Source organism: Mesoplodon mirus (genome assembly GCF_964341445.2).
Source record: "Mesoplodon mirus genome assembly, chromosome: 2".
In the NCBI taxonomy this organism is placed as follows: Eukaryota; Metazoa; Chordata; class Mammalia; order Artiodactyla; family Ziphiidae; genus Mesoplodon; species Mesoplodon mirus.
Window position 1 is genome coordinate 206,590,988 of NC_138977.1, and position 18,661 is coordinate 206,609,648.

The window sequence follows — 18,661 nt, forward strand, 5'->3', positions numbered from 1 at the left end:
CCCATTTCTTCATCCATTTCTTTATCCATCCATCCATTTGATGTACATTACATCATCCAACTCTTTGATAACTGTAGCAGACCAGATGATTTAGATGGGGAAGTATAACGAATACAGTGGGGTGGTAGGAATGGGTGCTCAGATGAGCCAGAAATGAGCAGGAAGGACCTTCAAGTTCAAGCAGCCAAGATTAAGGATCCAAAATACAGGAGCTGGACATTGCTGTAAGAAGAGGGTTAGGTGCATGTAGCAAATACTAAGTTCAGTTCTAGACCAGTTGACGTTGAGATATCTAGGAATATTTAAGCAGAGATGAAGGTTAGTAGTCAGATACATTCATCTGAAGGTCAGGAGAGAGGTCTGGGTTGACACTTTAGATTTGGAGTCACTAGCCATTAGGTGGTAGTTAAAGCCATGTCAGTAGGCTGCATGCCTCATGAAAGTGGGTACAAAAAGGAGAAAACAGGGACTCCTGTGGAATACTGTTGAATACCAACATGCAGAGCAGAGGAAGAAATTATAGGAGAGGCTAAGCAGAAATAGCCAAAAAAGATAAAAACACAGGAGAAATGTTTTCATGGATGCTGAAGGAAGGGGTGATCAATAGCACCAAATTCTATAATCAGAATAGATTTTATGGAGTGAAAAACAATCTAGAATTAAGCAACGTAAGAGGTCATTGGTGATCTTTGTTAGGGTAGATTCACAAGAGAGGTGGGGTTGAAAGGTAGCGTATAATATATGAATGGATGGATGAATGAATGATAAAGAATGAAGTAAAGTAGAGACAATGTAGATAATTCTTCCCAAGAAAGTAGATTATGGAATGCAGTTGAGTTTATATATGTAAGACCCTCCAGGGAAGATAAAGAGTTGAGTGAGAATATATTATTATGATGATGATTATAACGATGATGATGATGTTTTTGTTTTTGGCAGAGGATGGATAAGTATCATGTATGTTTATGTCCTGAAGGGAAAGAATTTCAGGCTTCAAATTCAGCAGAATGAATATTTGAAAGAGTGAATGTTTGGTGGTAGAGGGAATGCTATGTAGAATACAGTTGTTGGGCTTCACCATGGGCTGGAAGACGGATGCTGGCATAACTCCTAGGCCCTTGATTTTGGGAGACTAACTCTTTTAGAGTAAGAGTTTTACTTAGAAGCATCAGTTTTTAATCAGGAAAAGAAGAAATCAGCTTAGGATCCCCAGGTACCAAATTCAAGCTTCAGCCACCTTGGCAAGGAGTTAAAGTTTCTCTTAGTTTGGCCAATTATTAAGTTAAAGCCATTTGTAGAAAAAAAAACAAAAACAAAACACACACACACAGAAAAACAGTGCCCTGCCAACTTAAGCATGAGCTTGAAAAAGTTCCCAACGTAATTGTTTATCATCCTTTTACTACTGATTTTATAATCTTGGGGTAGTATCAGAGGAGTGGAATTACCTGATAGTAATGATAGTTAGCATTTACTCAGGGATTATTAAATTCCAGGCACTGTTCTAGGCCCTTTCCATGAATTACCTAAGTTACTTCTTGAAACCACCCTATGCATTTTCCTGTGGGTACTTTTTTTGTCATAGCATTAAAATGCAGACATGCTAAATACTTTGCTCAGAGCTACACAGCTAGTACCTTGCAGCACCAAGCTGGGTTTCTATCATGGATGCTCTTCTCTTTTACCTGCCAATTTTCCAGATACTTTAATGAGTACACAGAGGCTTATCACATGGTCTCTGTCCTCTGGGTGATCGTAGTCAAGATAAGGAGCTTAGACAGTCCACATATTACCAGAAATCTAAGCAATGTCTACGAAAGGATGCTGACTGTGTGCATTGCTGGAATCCTGAGGCCGGATAGAGCCCCCCGCCGGTGTGTGAGGGGGTCTTTGTGCAGCAGGTGATGTGAGGGCTGATCCTTGATAAAAGGATTCCAGGAGTAGGAGAAGTGATGGGAGGAAAGCCCAGGGAAGGGAAAACTCTGACCAAGCCTGGAATTCAGGAGATGTAGGGAGTACTCAGAAGACTGTATGTGGTTGGAATCAAGCATGTGAGTAAGTAATGGTGGGTAGGCCTCAGAAGAACTTAAACGCCAGTTTAAGGGGTTCAGGTTGAATCTGTAGGTAATTCCTTCTACTACCGAGACCCCTCTCTCTGTGGTGAGACGAGTTCTCTCTATTGAGCACCACTGAGTAGGACTTACACTCTCAGGGAGGGCAGCTAGACTCTTAAGACAAGTTTGTTGTTTTTTAACCAAGAAAAGTAACATTCCTTAATCATTATCATTGTGTTCTAAGCACCTCTGTCTAAATCTCAATGACATAATTGATAAATGTCCTGCAGACAGATACAGCTGGCAGATTTCTTCCCCTTAAGTCCTGGGAGAAGAGGGTGGCAATCCCATCTTACCCTTGATTGTCACCCTCCTGATCTCTCTCCTTCATGTGGTAGGGACTTAGCGCTCACTTCATGGTTGAATTTTAGAGACTTTTACACAAAAGTTGCCTTGTCCTAAGGAAAACAGGAGTTTGCTATTGTTGTTATTTCTTTTTGGTGACAGGAGAGGAGAGTACATTTGGCAGGAGCAGAGGAATAGAGAAAGTTTTGGCTTTGGCGAATCTTAGCATCCTGACATCTGACCATTCAGTCTGTTCTGCAGTGGTTTCTCTCCAGAGGCCCGATCACTTCTAGAAGGAGTACTTGTCTAGGGATTTCTGGAGGGAAACCATCCAAGTTGGGAAAATCAGTATTCACTCAGGGGTATGTAAGTAGGATCAAATCCTGCCTCTCAAAGGCATTAATACAAAGTTTGAGTTTCCCCTTATTCCATGAAATATCTCTTTTGTTGCTAAAAAATATTTATTGAGCTCAGAAAGCTAGCTACATCCCATTGAATTTCCTCTTATAATAGTAACAATAATACTACCCTCCATTTGTTCACCTACTTCAATTTACAAAGGCTTAGAGACGATTTTTCACACTAAGCTTTGGAAATAGAATTTTCTCCATTTAAAGGATGTTGATGCTGTCATTTATCATAAATGCTACAAATGCTTCCCTGAACTTCGATACCACCCATGACTTCTGCTTACTTGCCTGTCTATGAATGCCCTTCTCCGAAATAGTCCCTGCGACGGTTAAGTGCCAGCTACTGAGTGTGTGTGCTAGCAAACAACAGTGGCACTTAACTCATTCAGGAATTCTTTTTTTTTTTAATTTTATTATTTTTTAAACATCTTTATTGGAGTATAATTGCTTTACATTGTTGTGTTAGTTGCTGCTGTATAACAAAGTGAATCAGCTATACGTATACATATATCTCCATATCCCCTCCCTCTTGCATCTCCCTCCCACCTTCCCTATCCCACCCCTCTAGGTGGTCACAAAGCACCGAGCTGATCTCCCTGTGCATCTTGTACTTATCTTTCGAGGCTAAGTAAGTGTACTGTAAGGGCCTGACCTTATCATTATCATCAATGTTTCCTTATAAACTTCTTGACTGATTTTGTCTCTGGCTGGCTTATGAATTGCAAGCTTGTGAAACTCAAATGCAGTTTCTTCATCACCAGTAGCTTCTAATTAAGTTACAACCTTCAGGGTAAACACAGAGCTCATTTGAAGTGGAAGAAAGGTTAAGTGATCAGTTCATTGTTCTTTTCTGTAGTAGGTCTCAGACTCACTGACGTTATTTTGGCAGCATATACTGCCAAATTATGTATATATATTTGCATAGGAAGAAGATACTGGCCTACCCACTGTCCCACAAGGGTATAGTGGCTCTCGAATTTAAATAATAGCTACATCGCCTTTCAGAGAAAATGAGAATCATAATTGAAAAGCTGGGAAAACGTTAGCTAGGCTAACAAGGCATGCTGTTTCCTATACATTGAAATAATAGGTAGCTAGATATGCATGAAGACAAAACAGCCTACAAATGAACCCATCCATTTGTGACCCTGTACATTTAGATGCATTGAGATTAGAACCTAAGTGCTATTTCAGGTAAGCCCTCATCCAGTATTACCAGTATTACCTTTGTACCTTAGAAGCATTAGAGTGAAATGAACAATGGCGCCCCGTGGAATGCAGTGCTGTAATGAAAACACAATAGACAGAGCTACTCATGGGAGGGTAAACTGGGGTCCTACTGTTTGCTTAGCCCTGACAAGCTGTCAGTGTCTCTTTTCAAAGGGAGGTTCTTGGAAACTAAAACCAACATCACCTGGACATTTTTGTTCCTTTGCTCTTCTGTAAATGGTGGTGAACACTGGCGTTTTGTTCATAGAAACATTCACATGAAAACAATAGTTCCAGCCAATATGTGCCTCTGAGAGGCGAAAGTGCATGTGCTACTCTGAAGGACTTCTGTGTGGCTACAATGCCATCACCTCATGCGGTTGGGATAATAAAAAATAGAGCAATGCACCTCATCAAAGGGAGGAACATTGATCCTCAATGGCCATTATAACTATTTCTGTGCTAGAGTGTTCCAGAGAGGACTCTGATTGTTCTTGGAATATTCTATTCCTTTTAGTGGCTGTTACCTCAACATTATAGTCATCAATTCAGGGAGTAAGGAAGGGTCTTGGAGGGCAAGTAGTCTAGTTTCACACATACTACAGCAGATACCTCTGTGACACCCCACTTCACCAGGACGGCACAGAGCTGACCAATTTGAATGAGTTTCCTTCCACCCTGTATATTGGCTTTAGCTGTTAGGAAGATTGTTTTGTGCTGAGCAATAATGAATCTACTTGTAATCTCTGTCCATCAGTCCTTGTTCTGCTGCCCAGACCTATGCAGAGTAAGTCAGTTCCAGAAATGCATGCGATTTTTAGAGTCCTATACCTATAAAGGACCTCAAGAGATGGCTCTGTCTAGGCTTTCTGAGTTCTGGGAAATGATCAGATACACAATTCGAGACAGATTGCATGCATTTGTTCATTTATTTCTCACATATTCATTGAGCCTATACTATTTATCCAGCACTAGTAGAGGGGCTGGGATATACCAAAGGACATGACAAAATACTTGGGAACTTACATTGTTCAAATATTTGACTTTCCTTTTTAGAACAATGATGAGAATAGAAATCTTTTTTTACCTTATTCTATCTGTATTGTTTAATTGATGTTTTCATGCATCTATCCACATTCTCTCTGATTTCATTCACAGATGTTACCCCTTTTCAGTAGGCAACAATAGAATTTTTTTTTGTGTTGAACTATTTGGAAGCTTTCTTACTAAAAATGTTAAAAGGTGATGGTAAATTATTCAGCTCTTATTCTTCTTTCCCCTAAGCTATCTTCAAATCATATAACCTGTTTCTAGAACAACTTGTTTCTTACTTTTAATCACATTGATTGTCAGTTTTCTACAATGATTGAAACTGAACATAGTATTGAGGACCTGGTGGAAGGATAATTTCTTTTATTATTCACGCTACCTGTCTGTGCACACACGCCTTTGATTATCACAATAGGGACATTGCTGGAAAATATTTACCTTGTGATTGACAGTCACCTCAGTTTTTGTTTTTGTTTTTTTCCCCAGCTTGAGCTTCTCATTAGTTACTCTTTTTCCTTTCTCTGGCTGTGAGGCTCTTTGTTTTTTCAATTTAATGAAACATTCTGCTTTAAGTTGGTCCTCTCCTATAAGTGACTGCCAAATCTACATTCCTGACTTTGATCTTTCTCCAGAAATCCAGCTCCATCCATCCAAAGGTCCTCTTGACAGTGTTACAACATGGAAATCCAAAAAGCATCTCAACCTTGATGTGGACCAAACAGAAACAAACAAAAAGCATTGCTTCTCCTGTTCTTTACATTTCCCTTTCCCAGTTGCTTAACCCCCCAAAACCACGTTGTCTGTGACTTCTCTCTTTTGTTCAAGCAAAATCCTATTGACTTCATCTGTAAAAATAGCCTAAAAATCCTATTAACTTTACGTGTAAAAATATCCTCAACCTTTCATCCCTTTCTATGTCCACTATTAAAACCATTATCCAAGCCCCTTCTCTTACTTGGTTCTTATAATTGCCATGCCTCCCCCACCAATTCATCTCCTTGCATCAACTTTGGGGCCTGACAATCCATTCACCACAAAGAAACCATCTTGTAAAGGTTAAATCAAATCATCTCTCTCCCATTTCAGCTGGGAACAAGGTCCTTTGTAATCTGGCCCAGCCTTATTTTCTTGACTCCATTTCCTCCTATTAATCCCTTTCCCACTAATCTACAACCACCAACCATCTTTCTGTTCTTCCCATACAGCAACTTCATTTCACACCAGATCTGCCCTCCAGAATGGCTCTCACCTTGATCTTTGCATAGCGAATTCCTTACTATCATTCAGATCTCAGTTTAAATGTCACCTCCTCAGGGAGAACTTTCTTAAATTTTCAATACAAAGTAGCTTCATTCATTCTCTATCATATCCCTCTATTTGAACTGTCTTCATGACACTTACTTTTAACATATTTTTTTGTATCCATTTATCTACATATTGTTTGTCTCCTCAAACTAGAATGTAAGTTCCACTGAAGCTAGGACCTTCCCTTTCTTGTACATTGCTATATCCCCAGAACAGTGGCCACTGCCAACCAGGCACATGGTAGATGTCAATAAATATTTGCTATGTGAATTCTATTTTCTTTTGTTTCTGTAGTCCTGTCTTGTCACTATTTAGAGGTCAATTGTAACTTTACCCCTGTCTCCCTGAGTACTGGCAGTCTTATCAATTTCAATTTCACCTGTCGGCCTAATAAGGGATTCCCAATTCCTTTGTCTTGGCCATTAATGAGCTATTGAATAGCTATTGAATAGGTGGGTCCCATGGGGTTACCATTCAATAGTTACTTCAGAATATCTAAAAACTCCTAGTCATCTGAAAGAATAGCTCTCACAAATGACAGACCCAAGTTTCTGATGCTCAAGAGATTAAATTTTATAATGTATTTTTTTGGAATTTCTTTAGGAGTTTTGTTTTGGTTTCAATAATTATCTAGCATGAAATATTCGGGTGTTAGAAATTACTGTTCTCAGAAAGTCACCTGAATAGCACGAACCTGGGCTTCCTAGTGGTACGTTGACCGTAAGTTATAGTCACAGCATTCATTCCTCACCCTGTCTCTGGAGAACTGTCTCCTGGCCTATGCTAATTTTATGTTATCCTTAAACTTTGGTTATTGTATATGCTAGCCTTTCCACCTGGAGGTTGGCATTTCCTAGTGTTTTTGCTGATCCCATTTTTCCATCTAATCCATGCTTTTGCTTCTTCCATATGGATTCAGTTCATACAGCATTCTTTTATCTTCCACACCCTATCTCTCCACCTTGGGCTTAGTTTTTCTTTGGAGCTTACATCTTAGAACTCAGAGCTCAGAAGGCTGTGATGGCCCCTCTGTTTCTATTACCTTGTGGTGTCTTATCTTCATGTATAAAGTAAAGATAACTGTACTCTGCCCTGTTAATGGCAGTGGTATGAAGGCTCCTCCTTCCCTGGGATGTGGTGGCACTCACTGCAAGTTTTTCTGCTAATGTTAATAACTGACCTTCATCAGTAAGGAAACTCTGAGAATGAGATAAGGACGGAGGCCTTCAACCACTTTGGCTTCTTCCTTTCAAGACAATAATCAATCCAAAGTCATCAAAATAAACAAACCAAAAACTAAACAAATATCTTTTTATACCTTCTGGACTTATCAGACAGACTTAACTAGTTAGTGGCCATGACATCCTTTGAAATACCTACAGTTATTTTAGGAACCAGGAGGGTACATAGCCTGAAAGGTAAGTCCATTCCCAATTATGCTCTTGTTTTCACTTTTGAATGAGAAACTCATTTCCAAGAGAAGCAGTTCAGATCTGCTCAACTTCCTCTGGTTCAGCTTCAGTGATTATTTAGCCTTCAGCCTATTAAAAAAAAAAAAAGGCTGAAATGGCCAAGTCCTTAAAAGTCAAGACAATATTGACTTGTCTATACATTAGATCATCAGGCTATGCATTAGATCTCCAAGAACTCATTCATCTTGCATAACTGAAGCTTTGTACCCTTTGACCAACATCTCCTCATTTCTTCCTCCTGCCCACCCTCCACTCCCACCCCCTCAGAAACCAGCTTCATTGTGGCCAATGTTTCACTATATCACTATCTATCTATCTATCTATATCAAAGCATCAAGTTATACACTTTAAATATATACAGTTTTTGTATGTCAAAGATGTCTTGGTAAAGTTGTTCATAAAAAGTCAAGATAGATACTGATCATTTAGGAACTCATAAAAACTTTTATAACCTCTGCCTGCTTTTTGTTTGTAGAAGTAGGCCTCAGTATACCAGAAATACAAAACTTCTTATTGCATGAGACTAGTTTTTCTAGCTGGGCAAAGAGATTGACTTTCTAATTTTTAAGATCGGTTTATTTGGGAAGAGAGGATAAGATAGAGAGACAAGTAATATCCAGAGAATGGACTGAGTAGATTGACTAGTAATGGGGACAGGGATTCACATCCAATTCATGGATGCTAGTGTAAGTAATGCTTGAAAAATTATTGGATGGATTAAAAGAGTTTCCTTAATCACTTCTTATTTTTTTATTCATATATTCATTTAACATTTATATAGTACCATGTGCCAGTGTTTCTGCTAATTTTAGGAATGCAAAAGTGAACAGTATGGTCTTTGACCTCAAAAAGATCACAGTTCAGTGGGAGAGTCAGTCATATCTTTTGAAACTATGTATGTAGTATCAGGTAAGAAGCATTGTAATAAAGATATGTAGGTGATATCTGGGGGGGGGGGGTTGGTCAGACAATGCACAAGACATATGTGACCCCTGAATTCCCAAGATTATAATACTGAGTGGAGGGATTCAAGATGAGTTAAGAAGTCATCACTCAGCACTATGACAGGGGAAGGCCTGGCTGTTGTAGGAAAATAGGGTTTCTACAGGTGAACTCAGAATCCTGTGTTGTGGAGCCAGAGAAAAATTAAGAATTAACCAGGCCAACAGAATCACAGGGCTTCCCTGGTGGCACGGTGGTTGAGAGTCTGCCTGCCGATGCAGGGGACACGGGTTCGTGCTCTGGTCTGGGAAGATCCCACATGCCGCGGAGCGGCTGGGCCCGTGAGCCACGGCCGCTGAGCCTGCGCGTCCAGAGCCTGTGCTCCGCAACGGGAGAGGCCACAACAGTGAGAGGCCCGTGAACCGCAGAAAAAAAAAAAAAAAGAATCACAGAAAATGAAGCAAATAAAGCTGCCTTGGGGAAGGAGGAGTGTTGGGAAAAGCTTCTCAGAGGAGGTAGTCTTTGGGCTTTGTCCTCCGGTTAAATCAAGGGGCAGTAGGGAACTCAATAATATCAAGAAAGGGAAGGAAGCAACTGCTCAAGATTGCTCAAATCCTCTCCACTAGCAGCATCCCTTTAAAGAGTTTCAGATGCTGTGTCCACAAAGGGCCAGACCTTCCTCTTACCCTTGGTCGAAAGATGGAACAGTGTTGACCAGAACATCAGACACTCAATACTCCTCCCTAAAAGCCCCTTAAAGTGGCATCGGGGAGGGAAAATGATACTTCATCCATCCTGAACAAATAGGAAATTGCTATTTGTAAGGTTTGATCTGAAAGACACACACCTCCCCTCCCATAGGGTAAATGCTGCACTGCTGAATTTGTCTGTGTCAGAGACTCCAGAGGCTGAATTGATTGTGCTGTAAATTGAACCTCAGGTTCCATTCTGAGTACTTGAAACATGACACTCCATCCACTAAGCCCTCCCGCCTGGGTGGGTTTTTCCTTCAATTCTGAGATGTTGAACTATTTCTGCAGCTCTTGGTGCTGTCTGTGCCTGGGCCAGGAAATGCAGTTTTGATCAAATCTCATAATAATATAGGGAGATGTTGAAGATTAATACCTATTGATAATCCAAACTGCCAGAAAGGGAGATACAGAGGAGAATTTAATCACCTGAAAACTGGTTGCCAAATAGTGTGGTTTTATTTTCAGCTGTCTCTTCCATCTACTTGTTTCCAACCCAGGGTGAGTTTTGACGAGGGCCACTCCTGGAACAAGTACGGTTTCACTTCGGTTCCTCTTTTTGTGGACGGAGCTCTGGTGGAGGCAGGCGTGGAGACCCAAATTATGACGTGAGTACTTCTTTGTCTTTGGTCAAAAGGAGCCTGGAGACCTGGGTTCTATTTCCATGGAGGCCATGGACTTTCCCCAAGGAGGCTTACACGAAAGCATTTCAGTCTCTGGACCAAAGTTTCCTCATCTGTAAGATGGACATATTTATGCAACACCCATCAATTCAAGAGGCTACTGACAGGATTAGAGAAGCTGGGCTTCTAATTGAAAAGTTAAGGTTTCTCATAAAATTAAAGTATTGTAACAAATTTCCATTTATCCAAAACCCAAGCAAACAGAAAGCTTAAGTCTTTCGATGTGTTTTCTCTCTTTCCAAAACAGCCTAGTAAGGAACTAGGGATGGGGACAGAGGGAACAAAACAGCCAACTTACTGAAAACAGGGAATGTTTTAAGGGAACCTCCTAGAGTCTGTGATATACACACACACACAGAGTTGCTCTTGTTCCACTTCAGATTAATTTGCTGTGAAAATTTTTCTACACTCCTTTACGATGAGAATAGATGGTAGAGATATAGATCTTAAAGGTGTAAAAAGCTCCAAAGTACTTTCTGAATATTAAAGAAGATAATAATAATTTGATGTTTTCTAAAATTATATCATAGTTTAATTCTTTAAAAAGTTGATTATGCGTGTTTGTTTGCACTGCTGTAGGTAGGGGGGTGTGGAGGAATAGTTGTGGGAACACTTCACCAGCAATACAAAGCCCCACCGCTCTCCACCTCCCCTACTTCCAAGAGACTGGAATACCTTACACTTTAATTATTTGCTGGACAGAATGAAGGGAGTCTGCTGGACAAGATTAAGGGGAATTTGCTATATTGTGGACTTGTCACAGAAAGGCTCATAGAATGCTCCTGGGCTAGTTTGGGGGAACGCTGTCATCTTCTTACTCTAGGGGACACTGCTCTTCTTTTAACCTTTGCGTTCATTAATTTCTTTATAGTTTGAATCAATCTTTTCCTGATATGAGACTGATGAGCTTTGCGGAGGAGGCAAATACAAGGGCAAATGGCTAATTCCTATGCTTTACTTTTTTTCCCAGAGTGATCAGTTGAAAAATCTTTTATAACTGCAGCTACGCAGTTTTGATCAAATGTTGTAATCTAGCCCCAGACGGGACCACTTTGCCATGCTCCTTCTTTGCACTTCCATCCTCACAACCAGAGGGCTGACCAGCCACTCCTCTGAGCTTTCAGAATGACAGAAAGAACCCAGCCATGATGGAAAATGGTGCACAAATTGGAGAAAACAAACAGAACAAATGGGCAAAAGTCCAGTCCTAGGAAATTCAGCAGAAACACTACAAAGGGGTTCCATGTATATAGGATATGTCTATAAAAAGAGTCTATAGGATTCCCAGTGTCCTCATTATTTAAAAAAATGTTCATAACAGAAAATTTGGGTGGCTTCACAAAATGTCTTTAAAATTATTTGGAACAAGTGCACGGAAAAGTGATTTTAAATTATCTTCTTTAATTCTTTCTGAATTTTCCAAATTGCCTGTACAACCTTCTCTCTAACTTCAAGGGTGTGAACTGTGTCTTTTAAAGACTTAACGCTCATTTTTTAGCATGATCCATGTGTTAGGCACGTAGGCTCTATGGTTGGAAATTTAAAGACATGATGTCAAACCCTATGAGGCGCTGCTACAGTCTTCCCAAGGGGTATATTGTATTCGTAACTGATGTCTTTAGAGGCCAACTTGTGCCATGATAGAACTTCTCTGGACAATTCTGTTGTACAGTGTAAACAAGGATTTCTTGTAGAATTTGTTACTCAGGAAGTACAGCTTTAATTTGAGTGTTTTCAGCAATTTCTTTTTGTTCTCCTAAAATATTCTCCAAAACAGAATTGTCTCACCATCTAAATTTCTAATTAAATTTCCTGTGATAACAATTGGACTCTGTTGTTGCTGTCAACTCACTTTATTAAGAGTTAACACTATTGTATGCAAGTTTAGCTGTTTGAGCCATAGACAGTATTTAAGATATAGTATGTTAGTAATGCTTAGAGTCTAAAGCCTCATCGTTTGGTAGATACACAGCAACAATATGTTGTATAAATACAAATTCTGGATGTTCAAAGGCAATATCATAACATAAACTTCATTTCTAAAATACAAATGATTTGATAAGTATGTAGATATATATGCATAGTGAATATCTATGCAAGTATTTGTATGTATAGACATATGTACAAGTATATATGTACACATAGATATACATGTATATATGGAGAGATTTAGACAACAGAGATACAATGAGAGAGAAATCCCAAGGCTCTAGGGTCCCAGCAAGACCTTCGAAAAATTATATTATTAAAAAAAAAACCAGTGGTACCTATGTGCCAGATACTATTCTAGATGAACAAATCAAGAAGAAACCCCTGTCCTCGTGGACTGCATACATTAAATAAATGTGACATACAAATGACTCTGTCATGTTACCCAGAATACTCTGCCAAGGGATTAAAATATTTTCTTAGGAATTCCAGGAAGCAAACCCCAGAATACTAGGAATACTGCCATCTTTTTTCATAAGGATCTCTGACCATGAGCTGACTTTTCCAAATGATTTCCCATCCTTCGCTTAATCACTAGATATGAAAAGAAAACCTTCCTCCTTTCTGGGACTTCCTCCAATACGGCCACTAGGAAGTCTCAAGTATTGAGTTCTAAGTTCTGTAAGGCGAAGGTTCACACATTCAAGAAGATTGTGCAATCAATCTACTTGAATGGATCAAGCCAAATGTGGCTGCTCATCACAATCAAATCTGACATGGCCCTAGAAGGTTGGGCAGTGAAGATATGTATGGTACTAAAGTCAGGTCTTCCCTGTTTTTTTTAGCAAAGAGACATACTGGTCCTCCTTTTATTCTGTGTTCTCCTTATCTCATACTGTGATTTATCCTGCGTTCTCTTGTATGAGGCCTCTCTGAACTCATTGCATGCTTCTCTTGGGCATTACTTTGAACAATAGTGCATGTACATCAATCTTTGCAGGACCTGGCGTTCCCCAGCAAATTTAAAGAGACAGTTTAAATTCTGTATTCATCTAATCGTAAATGGAAATATATATATATATATATATATATATATATATATATATATATATATATATATTTTCTCAGCTTTGGATGGGGTTTAGCTGGTCACATGGATATGAGGGAGATTGACTTCAGGGCTAAACCATTTACTGAGAAGATGAGCTAGTGCTCCTGTTTTTCTTTCCTCCCCAGTAAGACTCCAAGGAGTGTGGCAGAGTTTTTGTCTCCCTTCTACCTTGCTTATCAAGATTCTTTAAATGCTAGTAAGTAGAACAGGAACTAGAACAGTGCAAAATTTTCTTATATGGGATTTGAGGTAGACAGGTAGTTGTCTTTCATGGAATTAAGATGAGTTGGGAAGCAATCATCCAACCAAGTATAAACAATTCAAGCTCCCTATCTTTAACTTTTTATTAATTCAAAGTTTCTCTAGTATGAAAATGATCCAGGGCTCCTTAGACAGCCAGAAGTGTAGGCCCTGGAATGATTGCCGGAGGCAATTTCTGGCTCTGTCTTAGGTTTAAAAAGGACTTTAAAACCAAGTGGCCCACTAAGAATGACCACTACTTTTCTCGCATAGAATAACAATGACAAAGACTAAAGCAGGAGTCCAAATAATTTTATATATGCTTTAGGAACTTCGAGGACAGGAGGTCCATTTGGGGACAAGATTGCTTAACCTTGCCATTTAGCCAAAAACTTATTTATGATGTAGGCTATTTGAATTCTGTATCCTGCCTCTTTCTGTTAACCCTGACTCGGTAGTTCAAGTCAGGGAGAAAGAAGGGCTAGCTCATTCACACTAAGGTTTTATTGCCTTGTTACCTTCATTTGGAGGATATAATATATATTAGTTTGTGATGGTTAATGTTATGGGTCAACTTGACTGGGTCATGGCGTGCCTAGATACTTGGTCAAATGTTATTCTAGATGCTTCTGTGAAGGTGTTTTTGGACAAGATTAGCATTTAAATCAGTAGACCCAGTAAAGCAGATTGTTCTCCCTAATGTGGGTGGAACTCATCCAATCAGTTGAAGGCCTGGTTAGAACTAAAAGGCTAACTCTTCCCTGAGCAAGAGAGAATGCTTCTTGCCTGGCTGCATTTGAACTGGGACATGGCTTTTTCTTGCCTTTGACTCCAACTGAAACTTCCACTTTTCCTGGGTCTCAAGCTTGGAACTATACCATTGGCCCTCCTGTGTCTCCAGCTTGCTGACTCACCCTGCAGGTCTTGGGACATGTCAGCCCCCATAATTGTGTGAGCCAATTCCATATAGTCAATCTCTCTCTCTCTTTGTCTCTATCTCCTATTCATCCTGTTTCTCTAGAGAGCCCTGACTACTACACATTCATTCAGAAATGATTCATGAACTTCTGATATGTTTTAGACCCTCTTAAGGAATATCAAAGAGGTAAATACAATTATATCTACCTTTAAGGAGCTCTCAGTCTGGTGTGTTGGGGGGTGCGTGGAACGAGATACACACTCATCAAGAATCCCTAGTTATATAACCAGGATACAAGTAGAGGGAAGTGAAAAGTTCACATGTATGAAATGTGACAACTGAGTCAATCTGGAAGTTTCAATAGTAGTTCACCAATGGACAACCAATTAATAGGTAATAGAATGTAAGCTCAAAGAAAGCACACATTTTAAACAGTTTTGTTGAGCACTATAACCTCAGTGCCTAAAAGAGGGTTGGCATGTAGTCGGAAATCACTTCTTATTAGTTGAAAGAATGAATGACTTCAAAGCAAAGGAAAGAACCATGAGAGAGCATGACTGGGGTTAAGGGGTTGAGCCTATGAAGGGTCTTAGGTTATGTGTAGGAATTTGACTTACATCCGGAGTGAGTTTCTTGAAATTGGAAATATGGAAACACCACTCCTCTTCTCAAAATGCGTGGAGGGCTTTCCATTGACTTTAGGATGAAGTCCAAACTCATTGAATGGTCTATATATATCTACACTGAGTCCATGTCTGGGACCTCATTTCTGGCCCCCATGCTCTGACCACCCTTCTCTGATCTACTGGTGCCTTTCTGCCCCGGGTTTTTGTCTGTGTATCCATCTGGAATGTGCTTGCCCTCCCCACTTGAACAACCAAGTTTCTAATTAAGTATCTTTCAAGTGTCAGCCTAAGTATCAGTTTTCTGACACACCCTCCTTTAGCCCACCAGACCAGGTTGCGGCCCCACTCTATATATGCCTTAGCCCTATGTATTTTTTCCTTCACAACACTTTAGGCAATAAATATTCATGAAAATGGCAGTTGGTTTAGTAGGTTCCCCTCCCCCTTCATCTAACCTTAAGACGCAGACACACGTGTTTGCACATAAACAACACACATGCACACACACACACACACACACACTGACTTTAAGTTCCCATGAGGGAGGATCTTTGTGTATTTTGTTTTTTGACTGCCATGTGCATCAGTTTTGTGCTAGCACCGAGGATTTAACCATATATATGTATTAAGTGATTGAATGAAGAAATGAATGAATTAACACAATAATCTTACCACCATTGTGAGTATAGTGACTTCTCTGGCCCATGGCTCTAGCATTTTAGGGAGTTGCTTACAGATCCCCAGAGATTCTGAAGTGCTCTGATCAGAATCCAATAGTTGCAAGTTACGGGAGCCTGGAGTTGGGTAGGAATCAGAGCAGCCTGTGTTTGTGTGCAGACGTGTGTCTAGGGGATGATGAAGCAGGGGTGGAACGGCAGTGGGTGCAGAAGGGCAGCTAGAGAATGAGGACCATCCTGGGAATGATTTCTTATTTCTTCCACCTTCTACAGAATCTCTCCAGTGTGCAGTTCTCCCGGAGGCCAAAGCTCAGGAGCATGGAAACGTCTAACATCGTGGCTTTATAGGGGAATCTGTGTGGGAGAGACAGTTCCCAGCTTGCAGGCATGGGATTTGCTTGCTTTTATTCCTCTGTTTTGCACTGTCTTTTCAAATGTTATTATTTCAGCCTCTCCCTGGTAACCTTGACAGGAGCCATCTAGTCTAGTCTAATTCACAGTGAAATGTGACCGTTCTTATTACTTAAGGCTGAGAACAGGGCTGGATGATTGACAAGCCGGAGGGCTTATTGCTGTCTCAGGCAGTGGCTCTCCAGCTGACGAGGTGCCTGTGGCTGTTAGAGCACTTGGGACTCTTTGGTCCACTATTGGCCCCCAAATTAGCACTTTAAGGAGAGCTCTTTTTTGCTTGGCTCAGATGTGGCATCAGATGGAAAAACACTGCTTTCCTACAGCCTCAAAGCCACATTTGAAATTCTTTCTTGATATGAAGTGTTTTAACCAATTGGTTGTGATTTAGCTGATCTTTCACGGGGGCCAGGGAGAACCTGGCAGCCTCCCAGGGGGGAAACAAATCCCCAAAGGGAGGGGTGCAGCTTCCCTGGAAGAGAATAGATAAATTCTTACCAGGAGTGGGCAGCAGCCAACCTGTGTCTGCTCCATACCTTCCTTTGTGTCAGGTATCTTGCTGAGCTGTCTCTCAAACTTGATTTCATTGACATTTTGCAATAACCCCATCAGGTAGATCGGATTATTGTCCTTGGGCAGAGGAGAACACTGAGGCTCAGAGAAATTAAGCTCACACACTCAGTAAGAGGAAAACTGAGAGCAAGGAATGTGAGTTTCAAATCTTAGGCTCAGAGCTGAAATTTGAAGAAAGATACTAGAATTCTCCAAGGTTTGTTCAATAAAGGATTGTGGCGTTTGGGGCAAGAGGGGCGGGGATGTTATTCACTAAGTATTGATGGGTACCCGCTGTGCTACCAGACACGAAGTCACAGCAGACCCATTCAAACACAATCTATCTGATAAAATATGACCAACAGGGCTTCCCTGGTGGCGCGGTGGTTGAGAGTACGCCTGCCGATGCAGGGGACGCGGGTTTGTGCCCCGGTCTGGGAAGATCCCACATGCTGCGGAGCAGCTGGGCCCGTGAGCCATGGCTGCTGAGCCTGCATGTCCGGAGCCTGTGCTCCGCAACGGGAGAGGCCACAACAGTGAGAGGCCCGCGTACCGCAGAAAAAAATAATAATAAATGACCAACACATGAAAGAACTACAAAACAAGTAAATGGTAAGGTGGTAAGACAAATTGTAGTTGCCAATGGATATCAAAGAAGAGATTAAAAATAGAGTAGCTAGGTAGAGCTTTGTGTCTGTGCAGAGAGGGAAGAGCAAAGGTATTCTAGGTGGGGGAACAGTGTGAGCAAACATGGAACGGTAGGAATATGAACTTGCCTGGCCTGTACAGCAGAGAGTGAGAGATGAGAAGGGCCAGAGACGCTCTCAGCAAATTGTCTAGGGCCAATTGCCTCGCTGAGTCCCTGTATAAATCCAATTCTAATTGGCATAAATCTCCGATCCACTGTTCTGCCAGCAGAACTAATAGCCAAAGTGAAGGGGGAGAGAGAACATTTTGCCTAGAAAATTATACAAACCCCAAAGCTGCAGAGGTTTGAAAAAAGTGAAGACCTTCTTTCAACTTAAGAGACTGTGACCTCATGCTTAGCAGTGGACATGCTCTCAAATATAGCCCTGGAGCAACACAGAGACCTAGCCCTGAGCTTAAATACATTGTTTAGACTCTAGTAACTACATCCGATAAAGTCATTGGAAATGAAGCAGTGCTGCTTCCATTGATCTGTTTTTCAATTCTCTGTGTTGTTTGCTAGAAGAGTCTGATTTTACTTTGCCCAAAATAAGTCATTCGAGTAATCAGCAAATCCAGTGAAACTCCCAAATCATTGCCTCTCAGGCCGGTTGCTGGATTCACGTCCTTCAGGTTGTCACCAGACTTGCCATCCATTCAGAGGCCCACTGAGTTGGGGCCAAGGAACACAAAAGCAGAATGCCTGCCTACATAGGGGGCTTGGATGATATTGGGAGGTACTGGCAGCTGGCAGTAGGCTGGGAAGAAAAGGCTTATTTTGACCCATGGATTGCTGTGGGGGATGGGGTGATGGCTGAGAACATAGATCTTGGAGGTCCACACTCCAGGGACTGTGCTCAGACTGCCACTTAGTATATCCCTGTGACCTTAGAGGTCTTACCTTCCCTCTGAGCTTGGGGTTCCTCATGTGAATGTGAGAATTAAGTGAAATAACCTCCACTGAGTGACATTTGAGATGTTTGCAGTCTCCAGAGTCTAATGATCAAGAAACGGGCCACCTTCAGGGAAGAATTTTGGCCAACTAGGGCAGGGGTCAGCAGACTGTCTCTGTAAAGAATTTTAGACTTTGCTGGCCGCAGGGTCTTTGCTACAGCTACTTGCCCCTCCTGATCTAGTGTGAAAGCAACCATAGACAACATGTAATGAATGGACATCAGTGTGTTCCAATAAAACTTCACTTCTGGACACTGAAAAGTGAATTTCATACAATTTTCACATGGTATAAAAATATGTTCCTTCATTCACTTGCCCCCAACCATTTAAAACGTAAAA

At 40.8% G+C, this 18,661-nt stretch overlaps 1 protein-coding gene across 1 annotated transcript in view; it reads left to right on the top strand.

Annotated features, from left to right (window-relative positions):
• Positions 1-18,661, top strand: part of SORCS3 (sortilin related VPS10 domain containing receptor 3) — a gene marked incomplete at both ends in the record, with an annotated part of 605,283 nt that overhangs the window by 523,371 nt on the left and 63,251 nt on the right. The window contains one exon of the mRNA XM_082611582.1: positions 10,037-10,144. Within this exon, the coding sequence (XP_082467708.1) occupies positions 10,037-10,144 (108 nt within the window). The remainder of the gene's footprint in view (positions 1-10,036; positions 10,145-18,661) is intronic.